Source organism: Python bivittatus, unplaced genomic scaffold (genome assembly GCF_059951505.1).
Source record: "Python bivittatus isolate LINGU-HERP-01145 unplaced genomic scaffold, Pbiv_v1 ctg000790_np1212, whole genome shotgun sequence".
Classification (NCBI taxonomy): domain Eukaryota; kingdom Metazoa; phylum Chordata; class Lepidosauria; order Squamata; family Pythonidae; genus Python; species Python bivittatus.
The window spans coordinates 2,413,791-2,427,243 of NW_028277110.1; the positions used below are offsets into that span (position 1 = coordinate 2,413,791).

The 13,453-nt window shown below is 42.5% G+C and overlaps 1 protein-coding gene across 3 annotated transcripts in view; it reads left to right on the forward strand.

Annotated features, from left to right (window-relative positions):
* Positions 1-11,499, forward strand: part of COL4A5 (collagen type IV alpha 5 chain) — a 124,562-nt gene extending 113,063 nt beyond the window's left edge. For all 3 annotated transcript variants that reach the window (XM_088129243.1, XM_088129245.1, XM_088129244.1), the window contains exons 44-51: positions 888-959; positions 3,633-3,761; positions 3,905-4,003; positions 4,436-4,648; positions 5,224-5,401; positions 6,977-7,091; positions 8,639-8,811; positions 9,987-11,499. In XM_088129243.1, coding sequence (XP_087985369.1) covers positions 888-959; positions 3,633-3,761; positions 3,905-4,003; positions 4,436-4,648; positions 5,224-5,401; positions 6,977-7,091; positions 8,639-8,811; positions 9,987-10,068 — 1,061 coding nt within the window. In that variant the 3' untranslated portion in view covers positions 10,069-11,499. The remainder of the gene's footprint in view (positions 1-887; positions 960-3,632; positions 3,762-3,904; positions 4,004-4,435; positions 4,649-5,223; positions 5,402-6,976; positions 7,092-8,638; positions 8,812-9,986) is intronic.
* The last annotated feature ends 1,954 nt before the right edge of the window (positions 11,500-13,453 follow it).

Below are 13,453 nucleotides of genomic sequence, written 5' to 3' on the forward strand. Positions count from 1 at the left end.
CACCCCTGTTGCACGAGCTGCAGTGGCTCCCAGTTTCCTTCCAGGTGCAATTCAAGGTGCTGGTTATTACCTTTAAAGCCCTACGTGGCATGGGACCAGGTTATTTGTGGGACTGGCTCTCCCTTGGAGTATCTGCCAATCCCACTAGACCAGATAGAATGGGCGTGCTCCAGGTCCCTTCTCTGAAATCTTGCCATGTAGTGGGACTTGTAAGCATACCTTTTCTGTGGTTGCCCTTACCTTATGGAACACCCTCCCTGATTTAGTAGGCCCCCACACTTTTAGCCTTTCAGAAGGCCATCAAGACATAGCTTTTTACCCAGATGCTTGGGGCAGCCTTGGAAGGCCTTCTCCATGGCTTTATCTATCCTTCATTGCAACCTTTAGAGCTCCGGTTGCTTCCCCCATGACAGCATATCTGAACCCTAAGTTTGGGAGTTTGCCTCCCAAACTTTCCACTCTAAAATCTCAGAAGAAAAGAGAGAGAGACTTCTAAAATATCAGTAATGGTTTCTGACAATTTCAGTAAAAATATTGTATTTGCAAGATGATGTAAAAGAGGGTATCAGAAGATTCCTCTTCCTTGAGGTCTCTGCCCTTGTGAAGGTAGAAATAGTGGACCATTTCCTCCTGCCTTGTCTTTTTTGTTGAGAAACCCTTTGGCCTTTTTACTGAGGTTTTCCACCAAATGGGGTTGGTGCAGTTTTAGTCAAGGCCATAAATTGTGCATCTCTCAATGAGATAAATGACATTTTGGAAGTTTATTCATACATGATATCTCCCCTATAAGAGAGCTAAACAAAAAACTCTCCAGTGAGGGTGGTGAGGCAAAGCATAGGCTGTTGATGTCCACCACATATTAACCTGTGTGGGTTTTGGCTTTTCAGGTTTGAAGGGACTCACCGGACCTCTGGGACCTCCTGGCCCTCAAGGAGACCTTGGGCCCCCTGGCTCACCAGGTAGGAATTCTGAGATTAACGCTAAAGGACATGGCTTCCATTGCTGGTTTTTAAAAAATGTTTTCATTATTTTCCTAAAGGCAAGGTAACATAAAATGGTTTCACAGCACAGAAAAATGTCCACGTGCTACACCTTAATCGAGTGGATTCAACAGTTCTAGAGGGAAGATTTAATAAGATGCCAGACATGCAAAGATTATGCCCTTGTGGATTTGGGGAGGTTGAGTGAATCAAACACATAATTTTGAGAGATTGTAGGAAGAGAGCTGTATCAGATTATGGTAGCCCAAAACTCAGAGTCTGGAAGCACCTTTAAGACTATTCACTTTTTATTTTAAGCCATTGTTTTTGTGAGTTGCAGATCGTTTCATTAGAGGCAACGAATGGCTTGACTGATGTGAGATTTAAATACATAGGGATGGGTCTTCCCAAGACCACCAGTTGTGCACTGATGATGTAAGTCATTTAGTCCACCCATTCCTTTGACATAGGGGAACTAGTACATGGCAAATGCTGCCTGGTGTCTTATTGGAGACCATTATTCCAGAGAAGAATTGGCAACCTTTTTTCACTACTAGAGGGCACATTCTGGAAGAGATAATTTCCTGAAGTGGGACAAGCAGTGGGTGGGAACATCCAGTCTTTCTCTAACACCCCCTTTTTCCTCTTTTGGCATCTTCTTTTCTCCCAAATCACTTACAAAGCTTTGAACTGTTCTCAGGCATAGGGATTTTAAAATTAGGCCAACAGTTACATGAAGTTAGCCTCAAAGCTACATTTGACTTAAGGGCTTGATGGTGAAGACATTTCTTTAGAGGTTCATCTGGAATCTTTCATAACTGATGCTGTTGGATTTAGCCTTGTGCTCTGGGGAAATGGCAAGCAAATATCTTCCTTCTTCTCTGTGACAGCCTTTCAGGTATTTGAAGAATGTTCACCTGGCTTCTGTCAGCCTTCTCATCTTACAGACTAAACATGCTCCATTCTTTCAACCTTTTCTCACAGGACTCATTTTTCATACCAAAAAGGTTACCTTTATCCACAGGCATTCTGGTTTGTCTACATTCTTCTTAAAAGTGGGGAATCTTTCAGCAATTTCTCTCTCTCTCTCTGCCTTCAGCTCATTCACTTCATGCTTGTTAGAGGTTATGCTTGTTAGAGTACAAATGGGAAATCTAACCAACAGAGATGGATAATCAAAGTCAACTGGTTCTCTTCCTTCTTCACTACAACAGTAGTTAACAACACACAAAGCAAGATTTTGCTGTGTTGTGTTCCCTTCAAAAGCAATTAACTAGCATATGTGGATTTCAACTTTTAGCCCCTCTTAATGCAGATCCTTCCTATATCCTTTTAGCTTAATCTGTACATGAAGTATTGTCTCATAACCTCAACAATTTATTCTGGATCCAATTTTCTTGGGGTCTGTGCTAGAGTGAATGCAATCAGTGTTATACAATGAACTTTCCATTCATATCATTTTGAGCAGTGGGCAAACATTTACACAAAGCGTGCAGCACACAGGTCAGTCTTTACCTTTTGACTGACTACCTTGAGTTGACAAATGCAGAACTTTATCATCCTTCTGGGGATGAAAGGATTTCTGCTCCAACACAACTATAATTTTGGGGAATACCAGCATAGTCCAAGCATATTAGGAAACTAGGAATACAGTTGTTCCTCTTCAGTGAGGTTCTTCCTTAGCTGGCAGAACACTAAACTGGCATGAAAGTTGCCCCAGTTGCTGATCCATATCCTTCTTCTCTTGCCTCTATTTCTAGGCACTGTACTCCTCTACTTTCCTCTAAGAAAAGGATAATAAAGTCTTACAGATTTTTCCTATCTTGAAGCTGCTCTTGGACAGTGTTGGAACATTAAATACTACTTCAGCACCTAAGGATGAGATAAGGCTGTCTTACTTGTGAGCTGAGATGAAGACACTGTTATGAGAAGACAGCAGAATAAAAGAGGGCACTAGGGCATATCCATGCTATTGTTTGGTGCAAGCCCCAGAGCCAAATAAACCCTATGCTAGATGGCATTCTTTTTTCATGATGGGTAGGACTCAAGAAGGGGGAAAATAAAGTTTCCAAGACAGACAAAATCTTAAAATAACTGAGCTGTGGGAGAAAATGCAAATCTTGGACCCAATCTAGATCAGACTGAATCCCAGTATTGCTGAGTATAATTGGTAGCTAAAATTGGTGTCTATCCTTTGTTCCAGATGTCAAGTGTTTAAAAGGCAGATTGTTTAGTAGAATAATAATAGCAATAGCAGCAAGTTTAGCCATGACTCAGAAGTCTTTTCTGTAAGCAGCTGGCCTTCTCTGCTCTAGAAGGCAAGTCTTAGGAAGCTTTGTAATTCCATAAAACAAAATTGACCATTGCTGGAATTCTTGTTGATTGATTGATTGATTGATTGATTGATTTGCTCATATATTCTTTGCCTTGTCAGTACCAAGGAGGATGCAAAACCTACAGTAGATAGACCAGTCTGTGTCTAGCTCAGTCTGAAAAACAGTTCTGAGCCCAGGATGGAGCTAATCCATTTTCTTCTGGAGACATGTGATAATGGCAGATATTTACCTTGTTTTATTCCATCCTTTTTCATGAACTATCCAAAGGACCACCTGATTAAATTGTCTAGGGTTCTCAACCTTTCCTTTACCCTAGGTCCTCCAGGGATACCTGGTCCAGCTGGGCAAACAATTGTGGTTAAAGGTGATCAAGGACCACCCGGTCCTCGAGGGCAGCCTGGAATGAAAGGTCTACCTGGACTCCCAGGACCTCCAGGTTTGCCAGGTAAGTCATTCCTGGACATGTAACAGTTTGGATGAAAGCAAATAGACATATGTCTTCTGACATTCAACTCAGGCAATACTGTAAGTGCTCAAGGGCATTTGCAAGCAATCTAAATGAATTAATTAAATAAAATGCATTCATAGGTCCAGTCGGTCTTCCTGGTGATATCGGACGTGAGGGTCTTCCTGGTTTTGATGGTCCAGCAGGGCGTAAAGGGGAGAGAGGAGTCCCAGGCCAGCCAGGTAGAGTGAATGTTCCATTTCTGTTGATGAGAATGGGGAAGAGGGGGGAGTCAAGCAATGAAGAGAGACACAGACCCACTGTTATTTGGGGGTTCAACTGAATATCCAGAAAGAACAAGATCTTTGGAAGCTTTTCTTCAGCTTTTATTGACAGAAAAGAGGCAGGGCAGTGTCAAAGCCCACTGCAAAACAACACCATGAAATGCCTTGTGTCATATGTCACAGCTTGTCTTGCTTCAGCTGTGTTGGGATAGGAAGCAAAGCCTCTGTAACTGATCTTAAGGGAAGTCCACCCAAAATTTGCCCCAGAGAAGCTATGTCAACTTTGGGCTTGCCCAACCTATTTAGAAGGCTTCTTAATTTGAGATCTCGGATTTGCATCTGTCTATCTAGGGAGAGGTGAGATTGACTTTGTTCATCCTGTGCAAACAGGTTTGCGGGGTTCACAAGGACCCCCTGGCCCTGATGGATTGCAAGGTCCTCCTGGACTTCCAGGAACAGGTTCAGTTGCCCATGGATTCCTTATAACTCGTCACAGTCAAACCACCGACACCCCCTTCTGCCCACCGGGAACCAGCCAGATCTATGATGGATTTTCTCTTCTCTATGTGCAAGGAAATGAAAGAGCTCATGGGCAGGATCTGGGTAAGGTTCCATGTTTGCTGTGGGTGTTTTTTGGTTTTTTTTAATGAACATGGCATTGGCAGCTGTTTCTATTATAATCTTAATTCATATTTCAGTCCTAGCGTGCTTTTTTCTTTCTTTTCTAAAGCAGCCTGGAGTGGTACTTTGGGGAAGTAGTGGCTTGGCTGAAGGTTCTGTCACTGCATCCATGAGAATCTTGCAAAACAGATCCATTTTACTGGAGGTTTTGTGCAGAGCCACAAAATAAATCTGGGTGGGGGGCTGTACCTAAAGCCACTGGTCTCCCTCAACCAAGGCCACTTGACCATCCATTCTGATGGGATCTACATCTTCTGGAGCAATGTTTGGGGAGCATCTTCTGGAGTAAAACCATGAAAACTGTAAGGACTGTGTGAAGACCCTTTGCCTAACCTGGCACCCTGCAGCTCCTGGAATCCTCATGTTGACTGGGAATTCTGGGAGCTGTAGTTCTAACATATCTATGGAGTACCAGAGTGGGAAAAGCTATTCTGCTGATACAGAAAGCAAACTTGTTTTGTATCTCATTCATATGAATGGCATCTTTTGTTTGCTAGGCACTGCTGGCAGCTGTCTCCGACGTTTCAGCACCATGCCCTTCATGTTTTGCAACATCAACAACGTCTGTAATTTTGCATCTAGGAATGACTACTCTTATTGGCTTTCCACCCCTGAGCCGATGCCAATGAGTATGGAGCCACTAACAGGAAAGAGTATTCAACCCTTTATTAGCCGGTGAGCAAGAAACTCTTGGATCTGAAGTAGAAGAGAGAAAATCATGTGTGTCCTTTTTTATCCCTCTATACGATGATGCTGATGTTGGAAGTGGGAAACCATATAATACTGTAGAGCAGTACAGTGGAACCTTGGTTTATGAACATAATTCGTTCCGTGACTCTGGTCGTGACCCGAATTGGTCGCGACCCGAAGCAAATTTTCCCATAAGGTTCAATGTAATTACCGTTAATCCGTTCTGGCATGGAGGACAGGGAGGCGGCTATTGCTTGGAGGGAGAGTCCCCCTCCCTATGACCACGTGTCAGGGGCGGGAAAATGGCCACGGATCATGCGTCGGGGCGGAAAAATGGCTGCGGACCACGCATTAGGGGCGGAAAAATGGCCGCGGACCACGTGTCAGGGGCGGAAAAATGGCCACAGACCACGCGTCAGAGGTGGAAAAATGGCCGCGGACCACGTGTCGGGCGGAAAATGGCCACGGACCACGTGTCAGGGGCGGAAAATGGCCACGGACCACGTGTCGGGCGGAAAAATGGCCGCGGACCATGTGTCAGGGGCGGAAAATGGCCGCAGACCACGTGTCAGGGGCAGAAAAATGGCCGCGGACCACGTGTCAGGGGCGGAAAATGGCCGCGGACCACGTGTCAGGGGCGGAAAATGGTCGCGGACCGGGTCACGGGAGGGAAAATGGCCACGGATCCTGTTGGTAACCCGAGACGGAGTTCGCGAACCGAAGCAAAATTTTGCGGCCGGAGCTGGTCGTCACCCGAAAAGTTCGTAAACAGAAGCGTTCGTAACCTGAGGTTCCACTGTAGTTCTACAAAGCTACAAGAAATGGAAGGCTATATTTTATGTAGGATGCACCTTTATATACAAAGTAAAGCATTTCTTTTTTCGCATGGAGATGTTCCTATCTTAGGTAGGGTTGAATCCTTAGAAAGCTATAGGCTTTCCTTATGTTCCAATATGAAGAGCATCTACACTTTCATATAGAAGTCATAGCTCAACAGGAAAAGACCCGTTACTTTGCCTTCTCATGAAAGTTGGTCTTCCAGTGATGGATGTTAAACCCAAGACATCAAAACATCAAGTTCATCTTTGCCTAACCCCAAATTAACTTGTTGAATTCTACCAGACGTAGCTTAGAATCAGGGGTTGAGATTGTGGCTCTCCAAATCTTGATCATTACAATTCCCAGCAACCTTCAACACTGGCCATGCTGTCTGCATTTTCCAGCAGTATCTGGAAGGCTGTCAATTTCTTGTCCTTAGCTGAGACACGTTTAAAAGACGGGGTATTGTCCAATTCTTAGAGGAACAATTTGTGAGCTGCTAATAACCTTCATGGTTCAACAGAACCTTCCTGATTGGAGACAGGATGCCACTGAGTACCAACTGATGAGAAGAGCAAAGTGGAGAGACTTCTGAATATGTGTGTTGCTTATAGACTTCGCTGAAATATCTGGTTGGCCCATAGATGAAACAGGTTGCCAAACTATTGCTCTGCTTTTATTGTTTTCAAACTTTTAATACAGCTTCTTTTCACACATTCTTACCCTGTCCCCCTTTTTTAGTTGCACAGTCTGTGAAGCTCCTGCTATGGTCATAGCAGTCCACAGTCAGACCATTCAAATTCCATCATGTCCACAGGGCTGGGATTCACTGTGGATCGGATATTCATTCATGATGGTATGTGGTGCCTTCACTAAATGCTTTTATAATAATGATCCAGATGTCTGTAGGTCTTTTCATCTTAGTAGTCCCTTTCAGGCAGAGAGGAGTAGGAGAAGTGGAAAAAAGGATAAGGAAGAGAGGACACCTCTGACCTAGGAGAATGTAGGGAGCTGGGGAAATGACCTTGGAGAAGGAATCCAGAGCCCGTGTGGGAAACAGTGCAAAAAAAGCATGTATTAAATCCAGAGAAGTGGGAGATCATTAAAAGGGACTTTTAAGGGAAGACATGGCCAGATTTTCAAGATTCTGTTATTATAGCCTGTCTCAATGAAGTATAGTTCTAGTCTTCCTGTGGAGTTGGTTTCCTGATCAGGTCTACCTCATACAGCTGACCGAGAGAGAGCACCCAAATGAGAAATTAGAGAATTAAAATCGTAGATTGTTTTTTCCCAACTTGGATGTCCTCCAGATGTATGGGCTTTAACTTCCTGAATTTTCTGCAATGGCCATGCTGGCTAAGGAGGGCTCCAGAATTGGGGAAGGCTGGCATAGATGTGCCAGCTATCTATCTGTGCTCTGGATGGCTTACAACAAGTGGCAATTGTTTAAAAAGGTAAAAGAGTTGTCAAGTCAAACGTGTCTCCTGATATCTTCATGGACTTGTCTGTGTGGTTTGATTGGTAGCAATATGGAAGTGCCTTGCCATTGTCGCTCGCCAGGTTTTATGGGGACTAGATATGTTGAATCTGTCTAGGTGGTTCTCTTGATTTATCCTGATCCTCATGGCTGCTGGCAAGCACTAGTGCCGTCATATTAAATTTCCCTGTGCTGCATGGCAGAGTAGTAAGATGATGACACCAGGAAATCAAGCTAGGATGGCCAGGTCTTTGTAAGATCTGCTATAAGCATCAATGGCCCATCAAAGGAGACCTGTGGAGACCCTGGTACCACACATTGCCTTAAAGTCTTCTCAGACCTGGAGTTAGCTCTGTTCCTCTGACTTGTGTTTTGAGAGACTTCCTTGAGCAGCTAATGGGTCACCCTTCCAGCGAGGTGCACTCCAGAGGCATCCAACAACAACTCTTCTAATGCTCAGCTGCTAATAATGGGAGAGATAAGCCAATGAATCTGGAAAGCCTCAGATTGCAGAAGGGTGTGCCAAGGATACATGTCTGTTGTTCTTGTTTCATTAAAAATTAAGATGATTCAAGATGATGATAACGGGCTTCCAGTTTTCATTCTCCCTATTCAAGGGCCATTGAACGCCAGATCTTTCAGATCCATAGTGGGAGAAAGCTACGGTCCAAGAGTGGATTCCTCTAGTTAATCACTGTAGGGATCCTACTGAAGATTCTTGGGAGCAATTATTCTCCTTTCTTTTATAGTAAACATTTTGGTAATTCTTGCAACTGACATCTGTCCTTGGAGGCAACTTGAATACAACAAAACTGTTATTTTGGGGGCATGCCTTTCTGCAGGAGCCTGGATGATGGGAGAAGAAAAGTGTCTCTTGAATGGTTTAAGGTGGTCATTGATTGACAGAGTGATTTGGCTTATTTTAGCACACCAGCGCTGGGGCAGAGGGATCCGGACAGGCCTTGGCTTCTCCTGGTTCCTGCCTTGAGGAATTCCGCTCAGCTCCCTTCATTGAGTGCCATGGCCGAGGGACCTGCAACTATTATGCCAATTCATACAGTTTTTGGCTGGCAACTGTGGAAATAGCTGAAATGTTTAAGTAAGTGTGCCTCTTTCCTTTTTTTTAATGCCCAAGTTGGGTTCACACATCATACTAAGCCCTGGTTTCTTTAACTGTAGCTGGTTGAATGAACCGTGGTGGCTCAGTTTACCCATCACACTAAGCCACACATCACTGATCCTAGCCATGAGGGCTGGATACACACCAGCAAACAATTCATTATGGTTTAGCATGATGTAGGAACCTGGAAACTGAGCAATTGGGCCAGAGTTATTCAAGAAAAGACACTCTCCATATCTCAGAATTCTAACCTCATTGGATCAATGGGAACCTTTGGAATTTTAAGAATATGTTATGGGCCCTCTTGCAAAATGATTGCCAGGATAAGTATGGACATCACAAAATATCCAGAAGATGCTCTTTTCCATTCATCTTACCGTTGTTATTTTCTGGTTGGATGAGTATGTTTCCCAACAAAGCACTGAGCTACTGTACAACCTCCTATTATTTTTATTAAGAATGCTTCTGAGATCTATGCAGTCCCAGGAGCGTTCTTGGCCCATAACCATGAAGTTCGGGGCCGATACTTTGCTTTGCAGCTTGCTACTTTCCTAGTTATTGTCGTTTAACGAAGAGAAACTAAAAATAAGTAGGGTGACAAGCCTGTGAAAATTATTGCTGTTCTCAGCGGCACCCAGGTTTTATTTCTTTTAAAGTACTTTCACCCCTTGTTTCAGCCAAAAAAATGAATAGCCTTCAGTGTTGCCTCAAAAATCTCCATGCAAAAAGGATGAACCAAAGAGAACTTGGGTTTTCATCAAGATGATAACATTGCTGTTATGCACAAAATGGACTGCTCAGCCTTCAAAAATAGGCATTCATAGGCCCACCCCCCAAAAATAGCTTTGCAGCTGTATTTTCTGGAGTTCACTGATACAACTGGGAGTTGAGTTTTACTTCCTTCAAGAAGATCAAGGTGGCATTTAAGGTAGCTCCTCATTAGGGCAGGTTCCTCCTCTAATGTGGAGATCCTGCAGACCAATTTTGGGTGTAGCAGGAGGAAACGCTTCCCATTGTATACAGCATGAAGGCAGAGAACCTTGGGGGACAATGGGATATTTCTGGGGGTTGACCATGACTTGTTGGCTTAGAAGGTTTCCATCCTTACTTTCCACCAACTCACAGTGTGTCCTCTTTGTCTTTCTGTTAACCAGTAAACCTCAGTCGGAGACTCTGAAGGCTGGTGACCTACGGGCACGTATAAGTCGATGCCAAGTATGCATGAAGAGGACGTAATGCATCAGACTTGTATTAAAAAAACACCACAGCAACTGAGAAATCTTTTAATGCACTGTCCTTCAGCTATAATAATGGTGCTATTGTACAAAAGAAGAAGAACTTTAAAGAAGAGATGCTCCAGTTGATGCAGATCCCAGGGTCCCTCTCCCTGAAGATGATCCCAAAAGTCAACGTCTTGTGCTTTGGGGATTGGGGCGGGTTAGAAATTTTGCTAATAAATTAATTAATTAAAGGAATTGGTCGAGGGAACCGACCTTTTATAAGATCTGCAACTGAGAACTGACCTTTTATAAGAAAAGATATTCAAGACCTTTGAGGATTGGAACGATTGAAAAGTAAACGTTTTCCTGTAAGGACCGGAAATGTTTTGCCAAGTTGCCCTACCGAAAAGAAGTGCCACCCCCCAAAAAAGTCCTACAAGGAGGAGACTGCTGTGCCAAGAAACCTGACATCGTGGTGCTATTGATCCTACTGTATCCCCAGATTTTGATATGAAACGTTTAAACTTTTTTTTCCTTTGTAAGTAATGAAATGTGTATATTGTGTAAACACATTTTTTAGTTTCCAACTTCTCCATCATTTAGACACAAGCCAGCCTAAGTTCACTGACTTCACCAAAAGAAATCAAGCAAACCTATATATATATATATATATATATATAAATTTAATATTTAATATATATATATCAAAAAGCTGAGAAATGCCAACTTAAAAGCAGGAGACAATATTATACAGCCGGTTAACGGCTACTACAGATCTGTTCTCTCTCTCTCTCTCTCTCTTTCTCTCTCTCTTCCAGCAAACTACTACTGAGTTTTAAAAGTTTTATTTCCTCCCCTGAGTTTGGGTCACATTTTATTTGAAAAATGTATAATAATGCTGTAGCCTTTTTTAAAAAACAAAAACAAAAAACAGAGCTGTTAATTAATGTCTATATGGTATGCCACTCTCTTGATAATTTTATTTGTCCATAAGAGCAAAAAAAACCACAGAAAAATAATTTTAAAGGGTTTTATTTTTGCATATTCTGTGAAATATTAGATTCCCAAACTGTTCCCTTCCTTTAGCTCCTGTAATCTCTAGCTAGAAAACTTCACTAACAGCCATGCTGATTAAGGACTGTAGGAGTTGGGATCCAAATATAAGAAGGCATCTTATGCAGGAAGACAGTTTTATAGTCCTCTTTTAAGAAACAAACCAACGAACCAATGACAAAAAAGTCATTCATTTGAATGGTATTAATTTATGTTGGTTCAGCTGACCATACCTTCAAAATATACAGGCAGCACAAATTTTATAACTATTATTCATGTACACACAATGCACACCCAAATCCACTTTCCCCCAGACATAATGTCTAGTATTTTATCCAAATAACTGTACACTTTGAAAATCCTTTTGACTGAAATAAAGTGAAAAACTAGTGAAGATGGTGTCGTTCATCTCTGCCTGCCTGTCAATGGTTTAGCAAATTTCTGTATTTGTGTCGTGGCTCCTTCCAGTGAAAACGCTTCTGAGTCAAACTTCTTATAAATATCTCATATGGTAACTATGGAGAACATTTTATACATGTTTGTACATTGGTATAAAATAGATGCCTTTTTCCTTGGTTAATCTTGGTTAAGTAAAGCCAGCCTTTATCTTCCTTCACTTTAAAGAGGCTGAGGGGTTGCGGGTAATATTTTTAGGGAGAGGGGCTGGGCATAAAATTGGGTAGGGCTACAAACTTCCATTTTTTTGAGGCAGATTGTAACCAGCAACATGAGCCAAGGAGGCAATTATTGAATACAGTACTAGAAGGAGTGGTATTGATTGCATCATTTGATTAAATTAACTTGGGGCAGGGATGTTATCCTGACTTCCTTTACACGTGAGAATGACGCTGTCATATACAGCCTTCCGTCCCCCCAAATGTCATAAGAACAAGCTCTCGGATGGATATTTATTTATATATTTATTTAAGAAGATTTGAGTCATACTTTTCTCTGACCCGAAGAGCAACTTAAAATACGAGACATCCTAAAAAAGAGATGATGTGCAATTGTCATCAGTTTCTTCTCCATTTCTAGGGACATCAGGGATGACCTCATAAGTCAGTTTTCCCCCTTGATAACTTGAATATCATTGTTATTTGAATCTGCTTGGGGGGGGGGTCACTTGGAGGCATACTTAACATCCTGAATTTATTTGTCACGGTTAAGGGCATGAAAGAAAATTGAAATTTAGCTGAGCTATGAAACATCCGTGCTAAGTACCAAAGAAACTGTGTTCCATACTTCCCCATGCCAAGACTGTGACATTTCTTTTGTCCAAATCTTTTCTTTTTCAAACCCTCGAATACCTTTTTTTTTCCCCATGAAAAGAGCTTCTCATCTAAACTTTGTTTCAAATTCAGTATGGAATCCAAACCCCCCAAAGATTTGAACTTAATTGTATTGTATCATAATGGGGGGGGGGGAGCTTTCTTGGTCTAAATAGGATGACTTAAATGTATTGCCCCTTTTCTCCCAAATGATCTGGGAGTGAATAAGAAAGAAACGGTTACAACTGAGACATGGTTTAAATGTCCCAATTTCCTTGGATATATGTGCTTTTGAATTTAATTGCAACATGTTCATCTTGGACACATTATAGACACTGAATGGGATGTCACTAGAGAAACACTGGGGAGGTGAAGTTGATGTTCTGTGGCTAAACATATTGCTATTTGTACAATAAGAGAGAGAGGAACATTAGCCTTAGTTTTAATTTCACTTCCAGATTACTTTTTAAAACAATATTATTTTCGTTTGGCTGAAGGAATGTGAATATAGAACTCCACAAGTTTCAAAATTGTAGACTTCACATATTCAAGTGAATGGGCCCCCATGGACCCATTTATCTTCTCTGGAACCATATGGTGGTGCTTTGATAGTATGTTCTAGGATGATTTTTCCTCCAGTTTAACCTGCAGCTCTGCATTTTGGGGAGCATTTCCTTCTAAGGCTGTGTAATGGGATGTGGGAATGACCTTGGGAGACAGACAGGGCAAAGATCGCAGCCAAGGGAATGGTCAGAAAAGAGACTGCATAGGCCACAGCTGGATAGTGGGTGGGGCAAGAGGCTCAGAAGGGACCCTCCCTAGTTTCTGGCCATGTTTCCTGTCTTGTCTACCTAGTAAGGCTGACATCAATCTTGCAAGTCTGAAACTATAATTCTCCCCCTTCCCCAATCTCCTTTATAGCCTGAGAAACTAGGGAGGGTCCTTTCTGAGCCTCTTGCCCAGCCCACTATCCAGCTGCGGGATCTGCTGTCCCTTATCTGACCGTTCCCTTGGCTGCGTCTCTTTGCCCGTCTCCCAAGGTCATTCCCACATACCATTACAGCTGGCCAGCTGCTGTAA